The sequence below is a fragment of the Mercenaria mercenaria genome, chromosome 12 (assembly GCF_021730395.1).
Source record: "Mercenaria mercenaria strain notata chromosome 12, MADL_Memer_1, whole genome shotgun sequence".
In the NCBI taxonomy this organism is placed as follows: Eukaryota; Metazoa; Mollusca; class Bivalvia; order Venerida; family Veneridae; genus Mercenaria; species Mercenaria mercenaria.
In genome coordinates this window covers 43693914-43707234 of record NC_069372.1, presented here as the reverse complement: position 1 = coordinate 43707234, position 13321 = coordinate 43693914, and the positions used below count along the sequence as shown (strand labels likewise).

Below are 13321 nucleotides of genomic sequence, written 5' to 3'. Positions count from 1 at the left end.
AAAACAAAACAAAAAAAAATGCTGTTCACTTCAGAACATAACTCAAGACACATTACTGGGTGTTTGCGTGTATCAGTGCTATTCACTAGGCATGTTGAAGAACAAGGTCTATTCGCAAAGAGCCAGGCTAAGTTGTCCGTACGTGTTTGTCTCTAAAGATTTCTCTCTTTGTTCTGGTGGCTGTCTCCCGCTCTGTCCTTCTGGACAGATCGCTCAGTGCCTGTACTGTTAGAAGATGAAGATAGCACCCTGAATGACCGTATTTGTATGTAATGAGCCTCTGAATGTATTTATCATTTATGATAGGATGTTATATGAATCTAGTATAATATAACATACTGACTTTTCACCATAATGTACTTCTAAAAGTTATAAGAAGTGGTTCACATCATAAAGCTGGTAGTTGTCTCCTGCTCTGTCTCTCTGGTCAGAACGTTCAGTGTCTGTACTGTTAGAGTAGAAAAAGTGGAAACTTGACCGCCTCGAAAGCCTAGTGGTAATGCCTCCACTTCGATTGAGGGAGGTCGTGGGTTCGATCCTCGGCCGCGTCATACCAAAGACGTGAAAAATGGTAACAGTAGCTCCCTTGCTTGGCACTGAAAGGGAGAAACTCGCCTCTTCTCTCATACCCTCGTGGCGATGGATTCCATCAGGAATGAGATGTTGAGAGTGATTAATATAAGTTGTAGGACTTCTTTCACAATCGATCTAAAATAAATTCTGTATAAACTAAAGTGGAAACTCCACAGGTCGCTCAACACGTCAAAACGAAAATGTTGCAGGCTCGGTTTGATTGAGTCTGTTCATGGGCTGTAGTGGAAATGCATGCTACCGTCCGCGCCCTCTAGCCCCGGGTTGAGCAGAGCTCAACATTTACACATGCTACAAGTACAAAAATCAATTTAGAAACATCCGCTGATGTATTCATTCGGCGATGCACATGGAACCTTCAATGATACACTAGCGTGTAATTCCATGAAAAGCGTATGGTCCCCAGTTAAAACAATGGGTTTGCCCTAAATGAGAAAGCAATGGACGGAACTAAACGAACTGGGATTTAGAAACGGGATCTGAGGTTATGGAGCCTTCATATCACAGGAACTGCCAAAAGACAAAATAAAAAAAAGCAGGCAAAATATCCAAGGGGTGATTATACAATACCCAAAGTTATGAAAGCGGGAGTATTGGAACCACCAAGGCCGAAATGTTCAAGCTGATAAACTAAACAGTACCCATAACACGACATAAAAGTTATGCTGAACGATCTGGGAAGGTCGAAATATAAAGCAGATCAATTGCATTCAAATACAAAGCAAAAACAAAAAGAGTATGGGTAAGCAGAAAGTGTATGGGCTAGCTCCGAGAAATGAGAACAAATATGCAAATGTTCCAGTATATTATAGGTGAGTATATCAATTATCCCGCCTTCACAGTTATTTGCTCGTATGCATACGACTCTATTTGACTGTTGATACCACTTCACGACCTCGATCCAATAATTAAATTGAACAAGTTTCGTCACAAGGCAGGAAATCCATGCAAAAGAACGAAACTTCTTTATTAGAAATACCTCCTTTATTGTAAATTCAAATGCATCTTCAACCATTTTGTCCAGAGGCTCCATGGTAACTCCATCATCTTCTGGTCCCCAACTGTTACTATATATATCAATATACTGGTACTTGTGTGTGAGAGCCGTTGCTTCTATGGACGCTACTCCATCTCCATCTCCATCACCTAAGTTTCGTATTGCTAAAAAAGAACAAATTATGAAAATAACTGAAACCATTGATATCTTTATAAATAAGTGAAAGAAATTGCGTTGTACATTGTTTTTAGTGACAGTTCATCGCTAGAACGATCTATGTGTTTCCTTATCAAAAACCTATCTTGTACTTTGTATTTCTATTTTTCTGTAATTTAGACAACCTATTTGCAATATACGTATATATATTTCTAAATGTGAAAAATTTTCAAAAGTGTTAATTGAATAATCTGAAAGATATTGACAAAAAAGTAAGTGCTGCTTTAGAATATTTGTTAAGTGTAGAACGCAAGAAGGAGTAGTAGGCCTAAACATCATTTTAACCAAGTAATACAAATTTTTAGTAAAAATTTTTTTCAGTAATCCGAAAACTGAGTAACGGTGACCTTGACTTTGATCATTTAGTTCTCTTTTCTTATTACAATAATAAAGAAAATGTCGCCACCACTGAAATTTGAACCTCTGCCTTTCATAATTTACCTTAAAACAGCATCATAGTACAACAGCTTAGGCCACTGTGCGACAGTGGATTATTTCAAAACGAGGCACTTGAACCGGAATACAGTATCGTATCTTGATTGAAGAAGCATATTTCCATTGCTTTACAATTTCTTCAGAATGATTTTGAAACCATTTATCAGGCCACATACTTCCATCTGTGGTCATTTAGTTTGAAAAATACTTTGAATTGTTTTTAAGCATCATTATGTAGTTTTCTTTCGTGGCAAAAACCCAATATTCCATCCGCCTATAGCCGCCACTAAAAATCTGAATATCAGAATGTTTCTCCTGGGCATACTTCCTAGTTTCGAATTATATACACCACGCCTCCTTCAAATCTAACACAAATGAAGATCAAAAGCCTATAAAAACGCGTTTATATCGGTATACTCGACTGATATTTTATACTTTATCTACGTGCTGGTAAACGGTGTGAAAATTGGAAAGTAAAGTAACTTTGACTTTCGTAGATTTAAACTATTTGGTTGATCAGTTAATTATTTAGTTACTTTGTGGTGAAAAAGTGTACAGTTGGAGTATGCCACCAATTGATCGCCTAGTCAAACTAAGATATCAGACAACTTACAACAGGTTACGACTGGCTAAGACTGGAATTGGCAAAGAATCGTAGAAATGTTCTGCTACAAGTCATGGGTGGTCTTAGATGGTCTTCAGTATTCGAATTTAACACGGATTTAACAGTCGTGCAATTGTTCGACTGCTCTGCGGCAAACCGTAAGCAGTCCTTGGTGATCGTACGGCCTTGCGAAAAGTTGTGCTGCCAGTCTTCAGACGAGTCGGGGATAGGTCTTAATGTGTGACAGTTATGCTGACATCACAGGATAAAACCATGGTCGAAGTAAGACCATTCTATGTCGCTTGACTTAATTAGGTCTCACGAAAGGCTTTCTAAGTCAAGGGCAAGAAAGCAAACAAAATTTTACAGACGGCAATCTAACTTTATTAAAGTTTTTTTTAGCTCCCATCAGATGTCTGAATTAGTAACTCTCTTGTTCTCGGAAAAAACGTATTTTTTCTGCAGGAACACGTTATTGTCTTGGCTGTTATGTGTTTTGTATACTCTCTGCCGTGCGTGTGCTTTGAAATGTACAATAAGTCATATTTTGAGAGTTAATTACCGATATCCTCTGCATGACTGAGTAACTTTGACTGAACATCTTCAGAGTGTTTTTTTATTCATACTATATGGGGCCAAAAAGAAACATAATTCCTTTAGAGGATATTCGTTACGAATAAAAGACAAATTGATATATTACCAGCTAATCTGCTTTCGTAGGCCACTCCGATTACACAGGTTGTATCTTTTACAGCGGCTACCACTCCTGCACAGTTGGTACCATGTCTAAATTTAATGAAAATGATAGCATTATGTTAACAGCTCTATTTGTTAGCTGTACCGAGATATAACAAACAAAATGTATGATCACGTTGATCCGGTTATTTTAGTGCAGATATTCTACGGCTACATAAAACAGCTGCGCTAATTATTTAAGTAAATTCCTGTTAATTGTTCAAACTCATTTTGCATGAAGTTGTATGTGTACACGTATATCTTTTATTTCAGAAAAAAAGATCGCTGTCTTCGAATCATCTTCAAGTGATTTAAATATGTCTTTTTTGTTGAAGATACAAGATTCGGCGGGTGTTCGTGCAGTTTACATAAAACATATCCGTTGCACCGTAGGTATACTTGACTTTGTAATGAAGACTACTTCAGGTATACTCGGGCCAAATTTCACTTTTGAAAATATAAACAAATACTACATAGACTTTATGTAAACATAAAAATAACAAGTTTATATGTATTAACAGTACTACTGTATAGCGGATTATATTCGCGGAGGTTTAATTTTCGCTATATTCGCGGTCAACATTGACAGCGCGAAATCTAAACACCGTGACTTTTTGTTACTGCAAATATACACATTTCACCAAGGAAAACCACTCAATTACAAACTTAACACATCAGCGTTATTGACCTTTTTTTTGTTCTTTACATTGTGCACGTCAAACTGCAATGTACTGTGTCAGTTCTAGCGGGGGTAGGGTAAATTCATCACCTTTAGTGATAGCTCTAGTTTTATATAAATTAAGTAGTATTTTGAAGAAAGAAATATGAAAAATCTTGAATTTTATGATAAAAGATCGACTATAAGCTTTAACAAAGATAAAACTGTGAACAACGAAACTGACACGCGGCTTCACGCTAATTGCCGACAATTACTGGCCATTTCATCTATAAAGTTTAAAAAAAAAGGAGGATCACACCGTTTGTTATCGGTCTGAATTGAGAAGTTGATATCATTTTGGAAAATGCCATTCTGAGATATTGAAAATTGCTTTCTATTCATTCATAGAAATATTTAAATTTTAAAAGGAAACATCAAATAGAACAATATTTTATTGGTTTTACTTTCAAGAAAACAAAAATGGATAGTCAACTGAGACCAATTCTGCTCCCCGCAAATGAGGTGTCGATGAAAATCCTACTTTCGTTTTGAGTCTACCTGAAAATTTGCGCATTTATCATTATTTGCATGTCCAGTAAGAGTGACCGCCCTTTCTGTTGTTTACAACCAAGGTTTATAATCCGCGGTCGGAGTAGTTTCCGCGAAATTAAGACACCGTGATTTCAAAACTCTTCAAAGAACGCGAACATTTGGGACCGTGAATATAACCCACTATACAGTATGTGTTCGGTTAAAATAGTACACTCATTATGCATGTACGGCTAGACAAAGCTTAAATGTGTATTACCATTAAAGTTGGAAGTTTTTTTTAAAAAATTGATTGCTACTATGAGTATGAAATCAACTGATAATATGGCTGTGATACTGTGAAATTGAGGTAAAGAGACAATAGTAAATAAAATCTGTAAAAAGATCCCTTGGAAGCATAGAATGCAACCAAAAAAAAATTATAGCAGACTCGGTAAGACCGTAAAATGCATATGGTAATGCGGAAGTCACTATCGACTTAAATACAATATGTATGACAGCATTCTGATGGAATATAAACTTACCCATCGCCCGAGTCTTTATGTGATGGATCAGCGGTGTTTGTAATAAAGTCGTAACTTAATGAAGGATTCTGAAAATAGTAAAACAAATTCGTATTAAAACCATTAGTCAATGGAGCTTAAGTCTGTTCAGAGAATGCTAACAAATTTGCTCACTTCTTTCGATAATCTAAACATTATTGAAGAAAATGTCTTCAAAAGTAGCAATAGTATAGTTAGTAATCAGTCAACCATGCACAAATGATGAGGAAACATGACCACATCCGTACGTATGGCTACCTTTCTGTTTTATCATTCGACCTTATGTCCATTGGTTTATTACATTATTACTACTATTATCATTTTATATCTGTATAATTATGTACATACAAAAATCATCAATGTTTTGTTGATATACATTCTTTTATACATCATACAATATCATATCACACTTTGCTGAACAGATTAAATCAAACCGAGTCTGCTATTATATCGTTTGGTTCCAAAGAATATTTTCACATATTTTATTGAAATAGAGTTCCGCTTAAGCAGGCACTAGCATTTATGCAGGGCGACCCACTTTTTATTTCCATGAAATGATTAAGTCAAACCGAGTCTATTACTTATTTGCTAGGATACGTTCTATGCTTACAAAGGATTTTCTTATAGTTTTTTTATACAGCAAAACGCCCCATTCTGCCATATATAACAATACCCGTCATTACGCCTGGTTATATACCTTACCATTTCTAGGCAGTCAGCCAATCAACATAAATATAACAAATTTAACCGTTTCCAAATCTTCCTAATCTTTCGACGAATGCTTTGATTCGTTCTATTAACCACTTGATGGCAAGAATAAAAACATCTTACACGTCCGATTGCCAAAAACTAGTTTTAGGAAATTGATAATAATGTAAGAACAAACATAGTTTTGAATCAAGTCCGGATGATCTACATCCATTCCATCGTCCACTATGGCAACAGTGACACCACTTCCGGTATACCCCATTTCCCACGCTTTGTAAACATTCATGCTAGGTGTCTGCGCAGGTTGCTGAAATAATTGTTAGTTTCTTTATACATAATATCAACATAGGTTTTAGACAAAGCTTCTCATGTATAAAATACCTTTTCATGACAATTGATCCCAATTTTAATGCTAAACAAGACATATAAGAAGTGTAAGATTTTGTGCTTTGCATGTGTACATAACATGTTAAAAACTCCTGATGAACGCGTCGAATAAAAGCATATACTTAAACCTGTTACGCTCTTTCTTTTAAGATTCTTTCACTGGTGGTAGATGCAGATGGGAATATCCGGCTCGAGGGTAACTGTTTTTGGTGCGGTATAACAAGGTTCTGCCGATTTACCGCTTAAACAGTTAAGCAAAAGCCGGATATTTCCATCTGCACCTACCACCAGGGAAAGAATCTTTTTCTTGCATGCCATATAATAATAGTAAAAAATTATTTCAAACAAATTATTTTATTACAGCACTTTTTTTTCTCATAGTAGCGCATAGTAGTCACTGACTGATATCGATTTTCTTATCGTGAGTTGCTAATTTTGTAACCGTCATTTACATAAACTTCGCCCAAGACGCGAGTCAAGTTATGTACATTTCATTTTGTTAACACATAAACTGAAAAGTCAGTCATACAATGTATTTATGGTTTTAAAGATTAATGATATTTCATTTTAGCAGTATCTCAGAATCCGTTTCAAATCAAACATTTTTTGCAGTCTCTATCCAAAACGTGCAGAATAGACAATCTACCAGCGAATCTTACCATTACATTATGTCTGTAAAACTGCCCCATTCGATAGCTGTTGATTAACGTCGCATTATCTCGATTATTTCACTATAAAGGTATTTTCCTGTCACCGATGTCCATTAGTTTCCTTGTGACAAGTTGATAAAAAGTCATTAATCCCTTCTAGCCTCACTACAAAATGCAAATTAAGTCAGCGGGTGCATAAAGATCAAAAGAGGTGTTGATACATGTAAAATTACACATGTAAACACAATTTTATCGCTTGGTCAGGATAGTAAATCGTAGCCTGATGGGCATCACTTTTCATGTTAAAAAATTGAAATTTGATTCGGGATTTATGACTAAGTAAGTTTCCTTGCCAAGAAACTTGCTCACGACGGACATTCATTTATCTATTTTCGTGGGTTTAACAACCGTTTTCAACAGTTCTTCTTTTATGTCGGGTGTGCAGTTTACCTAACCATCGCTCCTGGGAAGAACCAGTACTAGACTCCTGTCCTCCGTAAGAAACTGCCAACTTTCCAAAAAATCCAAGACCGCTATCCGCGGACATTTTACGAAGACTGGATACATCAATTTAAAATAAATGCATGAAAACTTAGAACAATAACAGACATAATTTGTGGTAGCAGTTTTGTTGAATTGCTATAAATACAAATTACACACATCAATGTCGATCTTCAGACAATTCAAATCTATAATCTTATAGTTTTAAGTGTATATGCTGCGTATGTATACATGCACATGTATGTATGCATTATCATGATTATTGAAATAAACTCGCGTAATATTTTACTTTTGTAACTAACCCTTTACACAGGTTGCATTTCTCGCTTTAAACCAGTGGTCGATAGAAATATACTTTTGGGCGGACCAAACTTAAAGCGTGCTCACCGATAACTAGGGTGGCAGCTACGTCATTTACTACATGCATTTGATGTACGTCATGACGTTACAAAGACGAAAACAACGTAGTAGTTCCGGTTTTGTTTTATCATCTGCAGTGAAACGTTATGCCTTTTCCGTAAAATGACGTTTTCTGAATCGAGAAATATGTTAAAAGGAACAAAGAGAAACTATCAAGGTATTTGATTTTTATCCTGTTTTACGTAAAATATATAATATTACTATACACATCTGCTATACATATGTAGTTCGTTATACGTCATTTACAGCACGAGAGTCATCTTACACCCCAGGGTGTAAGATGGAGTTTTCCAGCAGCGATGAAATCACCAGAAATCCCAGTCTGGCATGCAAGAAATATTCAAATTTAACGACTGCTAGCCCGAGGCCGTATCAATCTTTTTCAGATGCGACTTATGATTCAGATGTTCTTATTTCGTATATTTATAGATGAAGAAAAACCTTTTAAAATATCAATACATTTTATATTATGCTTAAGTTAATCTTGACTGAATCCCTAGGAGAATGAAGTAAACATATGAGCACGAGGTCGTTCCTTACCAGATGCCATTGGTCTGGCCATTTCTCATCGTTGATAACCAAAGAACGCTTTATACGCTTTCGGTAACTTTCTTGCTCTATAAATTTCACCTGAAAAGTATGTTTTACATCGTTTGTTACAACTTTTACTCAATTCCAACTGTTGATTAGTTTGTGTTCAGACCCTATATATTGTTCACAGGAGATAACTCCCGAGGCTATTCAATTTTTGTGTAATTATGTCCCTCCTTATCTTCTCAAAACATTGGATAAATTAGATAATCGGTCAATATATAGAAGAATAATGACTGAGAAAAAAAAAAAAAAAAAAAAAAAAAAAAAAAAAAAAAAAAAACGATTATCTTGTAGGTAGCCAGACTATCTGTTGATATTCATGGAGTACTTAAAACAAGTCACATGTAAATTTATATTGTCAATTTATTGCGTATTGCCATGATAGGGGTTTTAAAGGGTCCTCTATCACTGCCTTCATCTCGGCATTTGCATACATGCACACTATTTCTTCTGTGTCAGACAATGTGGGTCTTGGCTTTCGTTGCCTTGTTACGGATAGGGGCACTTACGATTACACCCTCCAGAATATAATCTTATTAAAGAATGTCAGGTTTCAGTATAATGATCAATAACCTGCAGAGGCATCACAGCTCTTGGTCAATTTCAAACATTCACGCGGCATGTATGCCACAGTCTATATCACGCGGAACCACAAGACCACGTGTATGGTTAGATTATTGCATATATATATATATATATCCGCAACTGTCATAATAAAAGCGGCCCTTTGTTTCATTTTCCTTGCAGTCGTCCAGTAACAGACAATTTTTAGGTCTGTCTGGAGAGAATGTATTCTAAAATGTAACCTGTATCCAGCGATATACACGCCCCATTGTTTGCGAATGGGGGTGCAACACATGCATATGAGTGCAATATAATGGATTCCAGGATAAGAATGTTGGGTAGATGGAAATCTAACGCTTTTAAGAAATACATCCGTCCTGTCAATAGCGTAAAATAAAAAGTAACAATAACACTCACAGTGGTTTAGGCTTGTACTATCAATTAGAGTTGAGTCTTGTCACATTTTGTTTTTGTATGATTTTAGTTATACATATTATGATTATGGCTTGCACATTTGCCACATACAGGCCTTAATTCTTGTCTGGTAGAGATAGCTCTTTGTGGGTTTCATGAATATAAACCATGCCTCTGGTACAATGTTGAAGTTTTTCGACACTTCTTGTCTGATAGATCCAACAGTTAGTAGGTTTCATATTGCATTAGTCTTGTATTGCATCGCAAGGCACGTTTGAAGCCTTCATAGGGGGTTATGCCCCATGGGACATACTACTTAAAAGACAGTCATAGCAGCTAAGATCATTTCTGATCACATGGTTTTGTATAATTGTGCTGTGATTGTCTTTATTATGACGAGCTCATTTGACCATATCGATTAGTTCTTGTCGGGTACAGCCAGCTTGAACTCATTTTGATTTTCATGTTTCTAAACTTTGTTTCTTGTTCAATGGTTCTTTCTTCCATTTCTTGTCTGGTAGAGCTGTTAAGATGATGGATTTTATATTGCATTAATTAGTTTTATCTTGCATGCAAGATACTTTCATTTTTCACAGTGATTTAGGTTATGCTTGTCATAGTACATTTTGTACATATAGGGGTCAGTTATATCAGATAAGATAAGGTTTCTGGACATTAGGCTGGTATTATGTTATCGTAGATATCGTAGATATCATTATTATGAAGATTTAGGGCCTAAATTCTGTCGGGTAGAGCCAGCTCGAACTTGTTATGGACATCATGTTTTTCAACCATGTCCCGTTTACCATGTTATAGTATGTCTTCCACCTCTTGTCTGGTCAAGCCAGCAAATTGTTGGGATTTTATAAAGCATGACTCTTGTTTAGCTTTGCAAAAATAAACTTTGTACATGTATATACATTACTCGATAAAGTTTATGTGATCTGGTACAGCAAGTCAGATGTAAAGCCAGGGATTTTATTTGTTTGACATGTATGGTCACAGTACCGAACCATAAGTCTAGCCGAGCCAGCAAGTTGGTGGTATTAGAATGGTCTTTATATGGATATTATCATACATTCAACTTTATGGTTTGGCCGGCGCGTTTCGGAACATCTCAAATTCCGTTTGATAATGGTTGCTTTTTTAGAGATTTCCCCGGGCTAGCTTGTGTATTATCCAGGACGCTGTGTGGCGGTTTCTTGTCGCCTGGATATAGGTAACTACTATTTTTTGTACAGTTTGATGTAACTTTGTTTTCCGGTATTTTGTAAATAAATACTCTATATTCAATTCATACAGTTGTTTAGTTTTCTGTATAGAGAGGTACACAAGCTTTCCTTTGGGAGAAACAATAAAATAAATAAATTTTATATATGTGTATAAAAGGATTTATGTATTTGGTTACTGTTTGTATTTTCTATCAAAGTATTTTTACGTTTACTTCGTGAGTCATTAAGATTATGACTCAGAGAGTAGCTAGTGTATAGATGTAGTTAGATAATTTATCAGAGCCAATGAGAATCGAGATCCCTAGTCACATGATGCGATTAAACCAATCGCCGCCTAGAGAATCATTGGAAAAGATTAGTTCGTGTACATTTTCTCATAACCACCTCCATATTTTAGGTTCCTAGTAGGCGGTCAACTTTATCGCCGGTTTTTCTTTGGCTCTAGTTTCTTGCCACCTGTATTATATTTAAAATGCCTTATATTTCTTAGAGTTAGAAAGTTTCTAGTTGTTTTGTATGTGGCGGTTTCTTGTCATCTGTATATATAAAATGCATTTACATGTATTTTGGTGTTCTTCTGCTCCCATATTTTGCAAAATTATCCATGGCAATCATACGAAATAGTTAAAGAAAAATAATAGTCATAGAATATTGATAAATTTTTAGCATGCTTGAATTCGTTCAGTTTTTCAGTATTTCGAGGAATAGTCTGTGCATTTCAATGTGTTATACATTGGCTACGGAAACACGTTTCCTCCTGTCCTAGTTAAAATTAGGGAGGATTTTTTTTCGTGGGCGGCTCGTATTCCGTTTGAGAAATACACAATCGAATTTGTTTTACGTAACAAAATGTAGAGGCTTGAACTGTATTGTTTAATATACAGATTCGATTGTGGCGTGCAACTTAATTGATATGACGGCATCTCGTATAACATTTGCACATATTTGAACAAGATTTACATTTCCATTGTATTTTATGATGCCGTATGATTTCTTTTCTATTATCAGAATGTTAATTTGGTGATTACTGTTTTAGTAAGGTACTTTTGTACTCTCTAATAACTTATGTGTAGGCGGTTTCTTGTGATATAGATAACTCCTATTTTTGTACAGTTTATGTAACTTTGTTGTCCGGTATTTTGTAAATACCCTGTATTCAATTCATACAGTTGTTGAGTTTTCTATACAGAGTGATACACAACTTTTCCTATAGGGGTGGGGGTGGGGAGGGGGCGAGTAAATAAGGCATATGTTAATATTGCTTGTAACGGGTGTATGTTTGGCTTATGTATGGCTAATTGTGAATCCCAGTCTGAAGGCATTTGTCATAGGCGGTGCGCTCTTAAGTGGGGAGAAACGATTGACGAACGATTTCAATAATGTATTTGTTGCAAAAGACTACAAGAAAATCACCAAAGTATATTGATTAATAATAGGTAAGGCTATCGACTGACGCTCGGTTCAAGGTCTGACATAAACTACGCGAGGCGAAATCGTTGAAGAAACTTCTGGTTTTATGTTATCAAAATATACATGTTACGTGTCATGTTTAGATCAGTTGAATAGCCTAACAATAGGTTAGCATAAAAATGGCTCCCATGAGTAGGTAAAATTGTTCAGGTGCGAATGGCAGTCTATTATATGTAAATGGAGGAGGAAAGCTATATATTAGTGTGTTAATATAACTCTCGCGGGAGGGGTTGGCAGTATTCAGAGATAGATAGATAAATATTACCTTTCTGTCCAGTTTTTTAGCTTTCCTTATATTGATATTGATATCTGGGACATCTTTTGGGACAAGAAACTGTGTCTGTGGTAATGTTGGCACAGTAAACACGTACCACTCTCCGAAAACCTGGAAATCATAACATTCCATGATATGCGTGTTTCATGTTTATGATACGAAAGTCACCACTGAGAATGGAAACATTTATAATTTTCATTTTAACATTAAAGACAAATTTTTGCCTAACCCTTTTACTATGTATTTTTGTATGTTTGTAAAAAGTTATATCATACATATGTGTAAAACACGATATGAATAAACTAAACCGAATATATTGTGTTTTTTTTCAGTTCGCGTACGTCAGTAAGAAACTTCATAAATGCTATTTTTTTACAGATATTATTAAATGGTTTTAACCACACTTTACTCGTCTGATCCGCACAACAAATGAAAGATGTATTCAGATACAATTCCTTTATATTTTAATTATCTCTGAAAATATGTTATGAATGTATCATAAGCCTCTTACATTTTTTTTTATCAGGTTTGCATAGTAAGTTTGCATATTGGTAACTTTTCACAAATGATAATTTGACCTTTGTTTACAAATACTAAAACACAGCAACAGTTCCTGTTCTAGCTTACACTTAATATTTAAATATAGAAAATAAGTGCCCTATACCTGGACTCTCTGTAAATTTTATCACCAAAAAAATCATCTTATAACTGTACAAAATACCAACAGTATGACGACCAATATTCTTTGTTTGCAATTTTATATTTTTAAATAAAAATTCT

The 13321-nt window shown here is 35.4% G+C and overlaps 1 protein-coding gene across 2 annotated transcripts in view; it reads right to left on the bottom strand.

Moving 5' to 3' along the window:
* Nucleotides 1–13321, bottom strand: part of LOC123533308 (neuroendocrine convertase 2-like) — a 67788-nt gene that overhangs the window by 21774 nt on the left and 32693 nt on the right. For both annotated transcript variants that reach the window (XM_053519903.1, XM_053519902.1), the window contains exons 4-9: nucleotides 12533–12652; nucleotides 8534–8623; nucleotides 6214–6342; nucleotides 5310–5377; nucleotides 3544–3629; nucleotides 1571–1752 (exon numbers count right to left, since the gene is read on the bottom strand). In XM_053519903.1, the coding sequence (XP_053375878.1) occupies nucleotides 1571–1752; nucleotides 3544–3629; nucleotides 5310–5377; nucleotides 6214–6342; nucleotides 8534–8623; nucleotides 12533–12652 (675 nt within the window). The remainder of the gene's footprint in view (nucleotides 1–1570; nucleotides 1753–3543; nucleotides 3630–5309; nucleotides 5378–6213; nucleotides 6343–8533; nucleotides 8624–12532; nucleotides 12653–13321) is intronic.